This window comes from Dermacentor silvarum, chromosome 1, assembly GCF_013339745.2.
Source record: "Dermacentor silvarum isolate Dsil-2018 chromosome 1, BIME_Dsil_1.4, whole genome shotgun sequence".
In the NCBI taxonomy this organism is placed as follows: Eukaryota; Metazoa; Arthropoda; class Arachnida; order Ixodida; family Ixodidae; genus Dermacentor; species Dermacentor silvarum.
The window spans coordinates 135,226,581-135,241,307 of NC_051154.1; the positions used below are offsets into that span (position 1 = coordinate 135,226,581).

At 45.6% G+C, this 14,727-nt stretch overlaps 1 protein-coding gene across 1 annotated transcript in view; it reads right to left on the minus strand.

Moving 5' to 3' along the window:
• The window catches only part of LOC119436074 (neuropilin and tolloid-like protein 2), a 396,223-nt gene that overhangs the window by 71,755 nt on the left and 309,741 nt on the right, over positions 1 to 14,727 (minus strand). The window contains exon 3 of the mRNA XM_037702821.2: positions 3,469 to 3,891. Coding sequence (XP_037558749.1) covers positions 3,469 to 3,891 — 423 coding nt within the window. The remainder of the gene's footprint in view (positions 1 to 3,468; positions 3,892 to 14,727) is intronic.

A 14,727-nucleotide genomic window follows, 5' to 3' on the forward strand; every position in this document is an offset into this window, starting at 1 on the left:
TACTATACCGGTGCTTTTTGCCGGTCCTGCGTATTGACCCAGAGGCGGTTAGCTAGCGTCGATTGCTTTAATTTCGGTTACCTTGATGTTGACGTCATTGTTTTCATCTTCAGGAGGGAGTTCGACTTACAAGCCGAGTGTTGGGCGGAGGAAGCGGAAGCACGGAAAAATCAGTGGAATCTCGACTACAGCAATTAATCAGTAGGGCGCTGATCGGAAGCTCTTTTTAAGACTGTACATCACATTTAATGTGCCCGCTCACACCCTGCCATGGCTCACTCGCGCATTTCAAATTTGATCACGTTAAGTGTAGGTGCTAGATTGTATCTACAACTCGGATAGTGCGCGTATATCGGTTGTTTCGTTGATAAGTCATTCCTAAAGACACCTCAGCGAAGGTAGAGAGGTCCGTGTGCCTATGACTTCTTATCTCACGTTTTTATTATCAGTGGACTTTGTAGCGACACGCACACATGCACGCACGCACACGAACACGCGCGCGCAATGGAGTACCGGCCTTGTGCACACCTATTTGATGGCGCGCGGGCTTTGATTTGAGGCGATATGCTTGTAGGCCAAAAAAAAAAGCCTGTAAATTCATAGCTGGACGCCAGACCCTCGGTGCGGTCTTTCTTTCTGTCTTTTTCGAGGCGTAGTTTGAAACAAGAGCGTCAGCCTGCCATGATGACGTCCTGTCACGTGACGCGCAGGCCCAAATGTTATATATATAGCAGGTGTTGGCCTGTACTGTGCAGAATGCTAGCAGGTATAACATGATAACAAAGGCCCGAAGCAAGAAATAAAGAAGTCTGTAGCTTCTAGGAAAGTATTGCAGGGCCTCCTTTTGGTAAATCAGCCTCTAACTTAAATTGTTCTAACGGTATTGCGGAAATTTACTTTTAAGAATGAGGACGTTGGGCCAATATATATATATATATATATATATATATAAAGCCATTATGTCAAAAAGAAGGGACATACAACGATTAGCAATAATGTAATATGCCATCTTCAAGCACTCAGTGCTATTTTTAATTGCATTTTGCCTTTCAACACAGAAAATTCATGCTGCATTACAGAAGCTCGGATTTCTATTTGCTATCCAATGGTCATCTTTCACTGTCCGATGAATTTATTGAACAATGGTTCTTTAAAGTACTGAAAATAATTTAAAGGCATCATTTTTTATGAAGCACACAATGAGGCCATTCTAGAAAAGGAACATTATCCATTATCTGTACGTAACTTTTTTCGAAGCATTTCACAAAGGAACACGCGCCTTAGGGTCCGTGTTTCAAGATTTAGTTCAGGTTTTCGTTATCCTAGTCCTTACTTTCAATTCAATGCGCATTCTTTTGTGAGAGCAACTGGTACCTGCACTTATAATACTGAAAGGTCACTGTGAAAAATTGTTGAATGCAGTGCAATAGTTATGGGGAACAATGGAAATGTAGCTACGAGTCAAGCGCGTTGACGCACACTTGACCCGTAGCGACCTACCAAGATTGTACTCAAAGAATGAAAGATGATAAAAACAGGTTAGAAACGCACGCACGCACGCACAAACAAACAAACAAACGGCAGAAGCGGCTGAATTTTGATTTGGTACTATTTTGAAGGCGCCGATTTTTACGTAACTAAGCAGAAGCAAAGTGATGCGTTATAATTGTTCTTGATTTGCACTGCTTATGGAAGAAGAAAACGCAACGTACTTTTGGGTTGTTATGCCTATCGGGCAAAAGTAAACACACTACAAGGCCGCCCCAAATGTGAGTTCTTAATACACATCTAACGAAAACATTGAGCCGAGACTGAAAGGCACCAGTTCTGGAGGTAATAAGAAGAGCAGCGCTCTCCACCTATAATATGTTGCAGTTAGTTACCTGACCAAACACGTCTTCTTCCTTGCCTTCTAACAGATGTATTACATCAGTTTAGTTAAAGTATTATTTACTGAAACTCACTCTGTTTGCACTTACAAGGGTCACGATCTTTCGTTCCTCATGAAACTATTTGATATTAGATTCGATATTGAAGCGAAAAATTTCCTAAAATCGTAAAAAAGATATAAAAGTAAGCGCTCTACTAGCACATTGTGCGCGTCTAAAGTAGACCTCGCCGCAAGAGAAGTTACGTTAATTCTTGGCAACCCGTGCATCAGTCTGTTCAGAAAGTGATTTCCCCTCCTTGGATCCGCGTGTGAAGTAAACTGCCCGTTTTATTATTCACAGTTAGTGGAATATCCCTTAGTAATGCCTATTGTAAGTAAATTTCAATGAGAAAATTCGAGAAATTTTTAGAGCGATATATTTAAATATGCTTGTACTGAATTTGCGCCCGTGGTTGTGGTAATTGTGCGGAAAAAAAAGGGGGAAAAGAAAAAAAGAACTTTTTCTTTAAGTTGAAGTAACACGAGAGAGCATAATCAGCATAATAACAATATGATTTGCCAATGTTGCTCCTGCAAAGCGCGTGAGCTCAAGAATTGATCACTGGCTCCGCCAAGACCGGCGCGCGCAACCATACAGCGAGACGACAAACGAATAAATGAGTGCAGCGCATTTACGCAGTCAGCGCAAGCATTTCTCAAGCGGGCATAGTGGCGGACCCAAGAGAGTTCTTCAAGCGGGCGCTAGTGACCGTGTCGCAATTATGGGGCAGCAGGAATTGTGGGACTCGTGGCACAGCTGGCATTGGAATTACGGAGAGGGCGTGCTTCAGCACACGTCCTTTCGCGACGGATGAAAATTGCGCGCCCGTGCTCCCGCATTTGGCTTGCGGCTCGGCTGGGGTCGGTCTTAAGTTGATTTATTATCGAATATTGGCTCCAGAGAAGACGTGTCCTTTCCCTACGAGTTGTATTCGCGCTTGTGTAACAAGTGTCGGTGGTCGTTGATGTACGTGCGCGCGTGCGTGCGTGCGTGCGTGTGCGTGCATGCGTTTAATGGAATGTTTTCTTTGACAGTCAAACGTTTTTCGTTGTCTCACATGTGTATTTACTGGAAGTCCAGTGCCCTCGGCCACCTGTGTTGGCATGCTGCTTGAAGAACACGGTCAATGAAGGCAACTGTTTCTTATAATTTAGGACTGCAATCTAGGCAGACTTACAATTTAAATTGACAGCAAGGGAACAGGGAACACTCCTCAGGACTTACTTTTTCCCCACCTGTCTACTTCAAATTTAGAACCTGCCGTGGCTGCTTAGTGGCTTTGGCGTTGCGCTGCTAAGCACGAGGTCGCGGGATCAAATCCCGGCCCCGGCGGCCGCAATTCGATGGGGGCGAAATGCAAACCCCCCCCACTACGGCCTGCTTCATAATCAGATCCTGGTTTTGGCGCGTAAAACCCCATAATGCTTTTAATTTAGAGCACTTAGCGGCCTGCGCCGACTTCCCTCTTCTATGGGAGCGAATCTCTCGAGAAAGAAAAGCATCGTGCGCCGCGCCAAGCACACGCGCCTTCACTCACTGGGCGCCGGCTTGAAGGTGTATACTGCCTTGAAGCCCGTGTACTCGATGCTGGCGTCCGAGGAGAACTTGAGCCATAGGTGGCGTCCCTCGGACTGCACGGGCTTGGGGAAGGTTTCGCCGCAGAGCCGCGCCTCGAGCGGCGAGTAGGCGTACGCGCCGTTCCGGATCTCCAGGTAGTCGAACTCGCACGTGGGCGACTCTTCCAGGTGGAAGCGGTCGCGGAAGTCCAGGCGCACCATGTGGTTGTAGGGGGCGCGAATGACGCGCGTGCACTCGGTGTTGTTCGGATAGTGGTTGGTGCCGTTGTACAGCGGCGAGTACAGCTCCTGGCGCACCTTGTCGCCCTCGGTGAAGTTGTGGCAGATGCGTGCGCGCTCCACCTCGTCCAGCTCGCCCCACTTGAAGCTCTTGATCTCCTTGCCTGCACGAGATCAGACGAGCACCACGGTATAAGACAGTGATACACACTAACGACCGATCAGGAGACTAATCAAAGTATAACATGCATGCCTTTCCTCAGCTTCGAGCCCTCGCAAGAAGTCACGCTCGTGTTAGTCGTGCCTTGCCTAATGCTCTTCGCGCGAGTACTGTTACTTATGACTACTGTGCACACTTGTAAGCCATATAAAAATTCCTGCGTTAAGAATTAACACCGCAGCAAATTCGGAATAAAAAACAGAAAGTCACAAGTGAACTTCATGGCGCGTATTTACGAGAAGAATTCCGGCAGAACCCATCCCACGATGAATGTCGGCGCTAATGCGATTAGCATTGAAGAAATGTAGCGACGCGCCGTTTTTCCAACGGTTAAACGCGTCATGTATGTCGGGTGTATGCAGCCGCGGGCTCCTTGCTTGGGCTGTGTATGATATTCAGACAAGATTGTCTGAATGTACAGGGTGTCCCACGAGACCTGTGCCAAAATTAAGAATATGCGAGTACCACGTAGCTGGACACAACCATGGTAATGTTGTTTGCCGTCGCTTGGAGCCAGTCAGACTGTTCGTTGTATTTCGCCTAATTACATAATTAGGTATTATTCACTAAATAACTTCTCAAATATTCCAAGCTTAGCAAAATTTTCAATGAGAAAATTGTAGGCCATCATGAAAAATTCGCGATCCATCTTTCTGTTGCTATATACGTGCTACATAAAAGCTTTTTCTTCGACTCAAAGAATCCCGCAAAAGCACGCGAAAAGTGCCACGCGAGTAGTCGCGCAGCACCTTTTGGGGTTTGATGGCTTTTCTACGTCCTGGAAATAAAGATTGCTGTTGGAAGTTAACCTAGCGTCTGCGTGCTTATGTTCTCGTCTGTGTCCTCATCTTGGGGCGCTATAACGTAAAATAATTCCAAACTCCTGACGCCAAATGTACGTAACCACCGACGCAAGCATCGGGCGGTGATCCGCCACGTTGCCTGAACAACCAAATCAAACACTCTCCTCGTTTATAGGAGGTCACCTTTGTTCGCTTTCAAAACCAATAACATTGTCTACACTCAGCGGTTTTTCTTATATAATTGGCTGACAAGAGGCGAAGAGCACGCTCTATAGTAGAGAGGGTTTCAATGGGGCCAAGCCAGCACAGTGAAAATAGATAACCGCATGAAGAGGGTGGTGCCGGCTTCTCCGATTGGTCCGCTTCGCCTTACTTAGCTTGCGGTGGCTGACCGAAAATGGCGGCGGCGTGCAACGGAAGGATAACAATGCTGCTAAAACGGATACTCAGCAAGATAGAGTTGGCAGAGCGATGTCGTGTGCATGCTGAAAGGGCTCGATAACGTTTTACTGCCACGCAAAATGGTTTATCATGCGCAAATAAATACATGCTCACCGGCAGGTGCGAGTAGCGAGGACCTGAGCGATCGGCGGGCAGCCATCTTCTATTCCTTTCGGAACGGGGCAGTGTATGGCTATTCAGAAAAATTTTCAGTTTTGTTCGGCATATTAATGCTTTTTTTTTTCGCGTACACCTCACTTTGACGTGGTGAGTTTTCGCGGTTTTGTGAGGTCGCGGGACAGACAGGCGAAGTGGGCATAGCCAGAAAACATTGGACCAATAGCAGAGGGCTAATGGTGAAAAGGCGTCGAATCAGGAATGATTATTTTTCTTTTGTGCGGTTTAATCATGCATATTCAGTGTGTACACGTTATATCAGATGGGGAGCTATCGCGGTTTTCGTGACGTCGCGTGACAGACAGGCGAAGTTGGGAGTGGCCCGAAAATGTTTTGACCAATCGTGGAGGCTGATTGCAGGAAGTGGAATCAAAACAGTTTGGAATCAGTTTACGTTATGGCGCCCTTGCTCTCGCTACACCAGTATTCCAAGATGACATACCGACGAGCCCGCATTGCGGCAGTGGTATTACCGATGCTATCCGAACAACGGCAAATAGTCGTTACGACAAAGTTCCAGCCCTGTTCACTACACTCCTTCCTCGAGACCATCCACATAGAGGCCAGACAGACTGAGCAGTACCTCTAAACGTGTCAATATACGTATATACTCACAAGAAAGCTGTGAATAAGGGCTCAGTTCTCTAGAAGCCTCCCTACGGCACCACACGAGCACGCTGTCAGCGCAAACTCTGGCATGACGACACAAGGTATAGTACGATGTCACAAATATGTTTGTCTTGTCACGCTCATTGCAATGCCAAATATTACTTGTTAGACTGCCTAGGGCTCTTTCGATAATCACAAAGCTCTCTAGACTACTTCAAATGCGTAAACAGTGGCTCCGAGTTCTAGCACGGATGACTTGATCTTCCTGCAGGGACTGTGAACTCTCAAGTGGGAGGTGTTTTGTCTCCTCTTGCAGCGAGGGGCAACGTTTAATATTACTTGCTAACCGTCTCTAATCGTACGGTATAGTAGGACTGCTCGATAAGGGCCGGGTGGATGTGGTCGACTAGAGGTTACTACTTCTTCGTGTGGTCTGTTTCGCTGCTCTCGGCCTTTTTAATCTCTCTGTAGCTGTAGTGATACGCCCAATCTGTTCACGCCACATTTAACATTGACGTATGTATTGGCAGAGAATGATCGAGAAATGCCAAAATCTCAACATACTGTCAGTCATAGGCGATTTCAGTGCGAAAATAGGGTGGGGGGGGGGGGGGGTAATTAGTCGGGAAATATTCTGTCGAGTCTAGAAGCAGTAGAACAGCCATATTGGTAAAGTTAGCAGAAACAACTTCATTGCCAATAGCCAATATCATTTTCCGGAAACACAGTAATCGGAAGTGGTGATGGGAAAGCCCAAACGGGGATACAAGAACTGAAGTAGACTGTATACTTTGTACCGATTCCGCCATGTGCAGGATATAAAAGAGTTTGGCAGGGTAAATGAAAGTGATCACTGGCGAGAGGAGTGCAGGATTATTCTAGATTTGACGACGACAGAGGAAAATTATTCATGAAAAAGGAGGCCAACTTGATAGCAATCGGAGGAAAAGCGGACGACTTTCGGGAAAGTACTCTAGATAAATGTGAGGCTTTAGCATAGGACAAGGAGGGTAGCATACAAGGAATGAATGAGACCTTAACAAAAATAATTTCACAGGCTGCAATTAGGTTTAGGGGTAGCACATCAACACAGTGAACAGGCAAGCTCCCATAAATGGCAAAGGACCTAATAAAGAAGCGACAGAGCATGAAATTCTCCACCCCAAGGGATAAGTTCGAGTTGGCTGAACTGTCAAAAGTGGTCAACAAGTGGAAAATAAGTGATAATTGAAATTACAACATTGCAAAGGTTTAGGGAGAAGTAAAAACGGGGCAGGCGTGAAATCAGAAAGAAGGAGACTTGGCATTAGCAGTAACAGGCTATGAAATCATTAATAAGCAGGGCAATATATCACAATCAAATTTAAAGGTATCAGCAGGACCGAAGAGGAATTATATACACAACTGTACACTACCCGTGACAGTCACGTAGCCACGATTACAAGCAGTTGCAGAGGTCATGTATGAAAATCCCTTGTGTGGCTAGAACAGCAACAGCCATTTTTGAATACATATTGTACCAAGTATATTTATTGTACATTTCCGCATAGGATGGCATGCAGCCATCGTGTTCGCAGACTCCGTAAATACATTGTATTTTGGCTTTATGTCTGCGCTCTCAACATTTTAGATGTTGACTAAAAAAATCACCGCCCAAGCACTCCGTACAGATAGGTAACCAGCGAAGCTGAAACGTGCGGCCCCGGTGTTTATCACTGGGTTAATCCCGGCGGTTCATTAAAGTCTTTCTCAATTATTGGTTACGTCTCTGTATTTCTTAACGAGGCTACACACACGATCGGCTGCGCATTGCCGCTTGCGATTCTTCAAAATTAAATTGCTTCAAAATTAAATCTCACCGTCACGTAAGACAATGAATCGCTCATACCCCCTTAAGCAATGGCTCATACCACCGTAAACGCGGCCTCCTCATTACGACGACAGAGGTGAAATTCTACGCTTGAATGATCAGCGGCAACCGAGCCAGCTGTGGAAGAAGATGACGACGACAAACGCGGGAGCAGTGGCACGAGCGCGTTCGCGCAGTTGCACCGAGGGGCGCCAACGAGCCAGCTGTGGAAGAAGAGGACGACGCTCGAGCCATTGCTGATGATGATAGTTTCTGCGCACATCGGACGGACGGATTTTGGTTTCCCCTAGCATATACAGCTTCGCTGTAAAAGTGATTTGATTGATTCATTGACTGATTGATTGGTATCTAGGGATGAAGTAAAAAGTGCTTCGCGTGATACGTCCAGTAGAAAGGCGGCAGCAGAAGATAAAGAAACAGTCTATCAAACAAAAGACGGTGGAAATATTGTACTTGAATAGCTTGCGACCATTTACACGCAATGCACCACGACTTCAAACGGTATCAGAGACTTGTAAGAGTGCCATAATAACATTAGGAATAAGTTAGAAGGCGCTAAGAAATTAGAAGTAATAGATCCATTCACTTGTTTTCGAAATTGTACAAGATATCCACTAAGGTAATTACAAATAGAACTTGACTTCAAGCAGCTCACAAAATAAGCTGTATTTAGATTACAAATAGAACTTGACTTCAAGCAGCTCACAGAATAAGCTGTATCTAGAAAGGGATAATCAACTATGGATCACATATAACATCTTATCAGTCAGGCAACTGTGAACTTTGCAGGTTATTTCCGTCCCGTTTATATGTTCTTTATCAAGATGACGAGAAGGCGTTTGATTCAGTGCTGACATTGGCAGTGGCAGAGAAAATTGCGCGGGCAAGAAGTCGAGTAATTATGCGCGAATATCTGAGGAAACATTTCCATAAATTCAACAGATTGCATGTTTCTTCACAAGAAAAGCGCGAAAGTTTAAGAATGGTGTCAGGTCACACAATCTCACTAATGTTACTGACTGTGTGCTTGCAAGAAGTATTCAAAACGCTCAACTCACAGGTAATAGTGAAGATAAAATTATGGGGTTTTACGTGCCAAAACCACGACCTCATTATGAGGCACGTCGTAGTGGGGGACTCCGGGAAATTTGGACCACTTAGGGTTCTTTAACGTGCACCTAAATCTAAGTACACGGGTGTTTTCGCATTTCACCCCCATCGAAATGCGGCCGCCGTGGCCGGGATTCGATCCCGCGACCTCGTGCTTAGCAGCCCAACACCATAGCTACTAAGCAACCACGGCGGGTAATGGTGCGGATAAACAGGGAATATCTCAGCAACCTGCGGCTTGCAGATGCCAATGTTCTGTTCAGCAACGCTGGAGATTAATTGCAACGGACGATTTAGGACTTCAACCGGCAAAGTCTAAGGGTAGGTTGGAGCTTTATTGGAAGATTATAAGTGCAATACTAAAACAATTTCCTATAGCCTGGTAAGTTAACAAGAGTTCGTGATTGGTAGTGAGGTTCTTGATTCAGTGCACGAGTACGTTTATCTAGGCCAGGCTGTCACAGGAGAACTGTATCATGGCAAACAATTACCAGACGAATAAAAATAGATTGGAGCGGATACGGCATGGCAGGTACTGTCGATAATGAACGGCAGCCTACCGTTATTATTGGAAAGAAAAAAAATACGATCACTACGTTCCACCAGTTTTATGCCTACGGGGCTGAAACATTGTGGATAAGAAATAAACTTACGAGAAACAAAGGACCGCGTCACGAACTATGAAACTAAAAATAGTACATGTAATGATAAGATACTAGACGACAGGATAGACTAGAAAGTGAACGCGCGTAGCTGATATTCTAGTTGAGATTAAGTAAGACGTGGTGTTGCCCTGGTCATATATGCATAGAGCGGATAACCGGAGGACTAACAACAATAACGATGGGTGTTAAATGAAAGGAAATGTAGTCGAAGTCGGAAGAAAAATAGGTGACAAGACCAGAACATTTGCCGGAGTAAGGCGGAGTCGGCTGATGCATGAGATGAATAATCGGAAACCAGTGGGAGAGGCCTTCGTCCTGCAGTAGACGATGTTGACGATGACGACGACGCTGTCTTTAAAAGGAGATGCTCGGTAGGACCCACTGCCGGCTTACCTTTGCAAGGCTAGAATCGCCTGTAGCTAACAACCGCCACTTCTTCCTGTGAGTTCTTAGGGTCTGTGGCCCTGGTTATTTGCTATGATGGATGCTCACCAACTCGCCCAGCTTTCAGTCCTAAAGCAGCCATAAATACCCTGGCCAGTGCGCGCGTGAGTGGAACTGACGCCTGGGGCTATATTCTCGATTGATCACTGTCAGGGACATCACTTTCAGTGTGCGCTGATTGGCTAAGCTATTGATGGGATGCCAGTCGCTCCAGTATGACCTCTCACCAGATATTACGTAGCACAAAAGTGAAAGTATCGCTGAAAGGTGATCGATTGAGAATGCAGGTTCTGGCCATACGACGATTGTTTTTCTCAGCTGGCACTCCAAATATTTGGCAGGTGAAAACAGAAGTTAAAAAAAAGAAGACATTGCCCAAGCACTCCGTACAGATAGTTAACCAGCGAATCTGAAACGTGCGGCCACGGTGTTTATCACTGGGTTAATCCCGACGGTTCATTAAACGATGGCTTGGTAGGCTGCCGGATCCTCGGTACGCAGTTGCTGCTTGTGCTCGGCCACCCGGGCCTGTTCTTGTGCCCGGACTCCAGCATCGGCATGGCGAACACGAGCTCTCTCTCACGGTGCTGCTGTTGGCGCTGTTCTTCGTAAGGTGCCTGCTGCTTGGGAGTTCGTACGATGCGTGGCCTACCCATGTTGAAGTCGGAGAGAAACTGCTGCACGCGCGCTCGGCTGCGACGGAGAGAACGACGTCACTGATGGCGCAGCCAATGGCGCACCTCTCTTTCTCTTTTATGTGTGACAAGGGTAGTTAAAGGGCACGTTACAGGTCTCGGAGCCCGCCAACCGAGTCCACAGAGGTATGTGCCATTGCGCTTGGAACCTTTCTCCAATATCACCAGGATCGGCCCACATTTCTGCGCACATCGGACGGACGGATTTTGGTTTCGCCTAGCCATATACAGCTTCGCTGTAAAAGTAACAAAGGACAAAAGATGAAGACAAAAAAGTATTGAAAAGGTTGAGATGAATTTGAAGCTCCACTATGCACAGCCCGGAGTCGCAAGTCGCCGCGCACACACCTCACCGTGTAGTTACGAGAACGTGTGTACGGTGAAGAACAAGACGCAACTAACAAGAGAGTGAGGAGGCAAAATAACAGGAGTCAGGCATAGCGGCAAAAGCTATTGTGCTGTTTTCTGTGAGCACGCGCATTTCTTCAGCGTGACTAGAAAATAGCGCTGCACTTGAGGCAAGTCCTATAGACCATGTTGCGCTTCCAAGTGACATGATACACGGCATCGGGCTATATTATATCTGGCAAGCGTCAAGTCGTAATAAGCTGACATGATGAGCCAGACAAACGTACTTATTACGACTGGATGCTTTGACGCCCAAGATTGTAAATGCAACCATTTAACCTTTGCTCCCCTTGTATTATTACTCTATTCATTTCCTAAAATTCCGCGGTATTTTTTACTTCTAATTTACATTATTGAAGTTTCACCATTGTCTCTTAAAGTTATGAACTAAGGCTGCCTCTATTTAGGAGGCTTTCTCCTTCCCATGGTCCCATGGTTTCATTATTTCTCATATACTCACGCTCATACTCACCAGCGATAGAACACCACCAACTCTTTGTAACTTATATGTTTTTGTACACCACGCCTTTTATAATTAGGTGGAAAAAAAATGTCGTTGTAAATGCCGGGCCAAGTATTGCGAGCCTGCACTAGGAAGATGTTGAGAGACAGAGAGAATAAACAGCTTTAATGTGTAAATGCAGCTTTGGAGAGGCGTCCTCATTCCAGAATGCCTTGAGCTCGGGCCGCGTCCTGGGCCGGAAGATGTTGAGTACATTCGGTATGTGATCCAAAATAATATGGCGCCTATGCATTCGCTACACTTGTCTAGAGAGCGGGAATGCTGTGCTCCTGAGTGCGTCTGCGCAGGCTGGAGGTCACTAGGTCGGGACACTTTGCTCCTGAGCGCGCAGTGCTTGACTAGCGGAGCTATGCAACGGCTGGTCGCACTGTCCTCTGTTCGGTAAAGAATGCAGGAGTTCATTATCATCATCATCATCTGTCCACTGCATGATGAAGGCCTCTGCCATCGACCTCTAATTGACCCTGTCTTGCGTAAGCCTGAAAACTTGCCCATCCCATCACACCACCTAATTATCTGCCGTTCTCGACTGCGTTTACATTCTTTTGAAACACATTCTGTAACTCTATAGAGTACCGGTTATATTTTCTATACGTGTTACATGACCTGCCCAACTCCACATGTTCCTCTTAAATTCAACTAGAATACTGCAGCCACACCCGTTTGCTGTATCATCCATATCTCATCTTCCTGTCTCTTAAGGTTTACTGGTTTTTTCTAGTTCCATCGCTCGTTGCATGGTTCTTAGATTATCCTCAAGATTATTTGTTTCCCCCCAAATCTCGGCCCCGTAGTTTAGGATAATGTACGCAGCCGTACTTAAGAAGCCACGAATGCATTTAGGAGCTTCCGGCTTTATATCGCATTATGTGCAAATTCGCATCAATATGATTCAGTAAATACAAAAAATAGAGGTATCCGTATTCCTGGAAACACTGCAATGGATGCAGGTGTGAATAAACATTAAATCTTTCCATTTCATGTTGTGAAGTCAACCTGCTCCTGAAACAGATGTCATGTAATCTCAGCAAAAATGTCTGATTTTATCAGAATTCTAAGAGTTCTGAGTTATTCTTCATAAACTCATTCATAAAACAGTCAATTTCATCAAGTCTGAGCGATAACAGAAAATTAGAAACATCACTGCGCCTCCTCCGGCTTGATAAAGCGTATACGCGGCACTTCTTGTGCAGGATAAAACGTGCCCCTAGTCTGGAGTGTTATTGTGGCCACCCAAACGAAGATGTACACCACTTCCTTCTCGAGTGCAAGATACGAAACTGCAGGACAAACATCTGAGAGTAGAGTTAATGCTATTAGACTGACGGCATTTCACATTAAATATCCACTTGGCCCCTGGCCAACAGCGGGGCTTCAGAGAAAAGCGCTTGACGCCTTAGAAGATTTCTGAGAAGATACCTATATCTTAGGGTTATACTAAATTTTCGTGTTTTTGAAAAAGACACAGGTGTTGTGCAAGTCTAAGCTTGTTATGATGCCAAATATTTATGTAGGATGTATGTGTACTTACGTTTTGTGTATTCGTCTTCAAAAATGTGTTTTTGACGTGTTCTCGGGCAATTAGAAGTACTAGTATACTTCCTTATGCAACTGCGCATCCTTATTTTCTCCTGCTTCTCGGACTCGTTTGCAGAACTTTGTGTTAATGCTGTCTGACTTAATTCGGTGTGCTTATGCGATTCTTACGCGATTCTTATGCGATTAGCATTCTCACGATATTTCGCACACTGTCTAGTATGTTTGTTTCGGTGCTCTAACCGTCTTCCCGCCAACTTGGGTCACTGGGTACATGGCACTGGGTATGTGGCGCTTTTCAATGCACCTCGCTGGCGGAATCCAACCCGCGTTGTGTGTGTATCGCGGGGGTTTCACGGCAGCGCCGCTAGGAGACGCAGCGTGTGCCGAGGGAAGTGCGAAAGAGGAGCCTGGCTGACGCCTTACACATGGCGCGTTTCGGGGGTGGAAAAACAGTGCGTCGCTTCATTGCTTCAATGCTAATCGCATTCACGCGGGCATCGTGAGATGGATTCTGCCGGAACTTCTGTACACCACAATTCGCGACTTAATTTCGTACGACGAGAAGTAGCTGGTGCCACCGAAAGGTGCCAACCTCATCTATTACATCATGTCAATAAAAAAAAAAGCAAACCGTTTATGTCGTCGAGTCAATATATGCTTATTCAAACTCAATGTGTCCATTTAACCCCCTCCCCACTCGCCCTCCCCGTCTTCGGTCATGTACGTGTCCCCTCCCACCTCCCAACCCTTCCACCCCCACCCCCACTCCCCGAAAAAAATCTCTTGACTACGCCCCTGTAAGGCACACGTACTATGTCCAGTGCAGTGCCCGCTTTCCAACCTGAACATGCTTCACCACAATATTGTGCGTATACTTCACCGAATAACAATACCGTACTGCGGCGAAACTAACTTAAGTGAACAGGTAATTATGCAATCTTCTTCACACAAATGGCTTGGATTCAAATGTGAATTCGGATAGCTAGCGCATAATGGCACTTATGATGTGGCTGTGCTGCATGGCACATTTTCTTATTTAAATATTTTTTTTCGCGGTGCGGTTGGGACAGTTTTTCGAGCGATTTCTAGCCGTGTCTGTAACATCGACACGATTGGTCAGAATAATTAGGGAGTTAGCAGGTATGCACACTGCTAGAAACTTTCTTCCTTGCGCCAGTTTTGAGAAATAAGTACTTAAAATCTGCAGCGAAATGCGTTGCTGTTCCACTCAATATGTTCCCTTTGTATTGAGGAATGCAACACAAAAAATATTAACTGCAACAGCAATGCATTTCTCTAGCACACTTTCGAGTCCGCATTTATCAGAACGCTTGCTAGGCACAAAATTTCTAGCAAAATATTGTGCTATGAGTACCGGCTGGCTTTGCCTAACGTTGATCAGATAAATTTTAGGAATTAATAATGAGTACCAGCAATTCTCAAGCATATTATGATGTCCGCCTATGCTATAAAATTAGTAAGTAAAAATGATATTT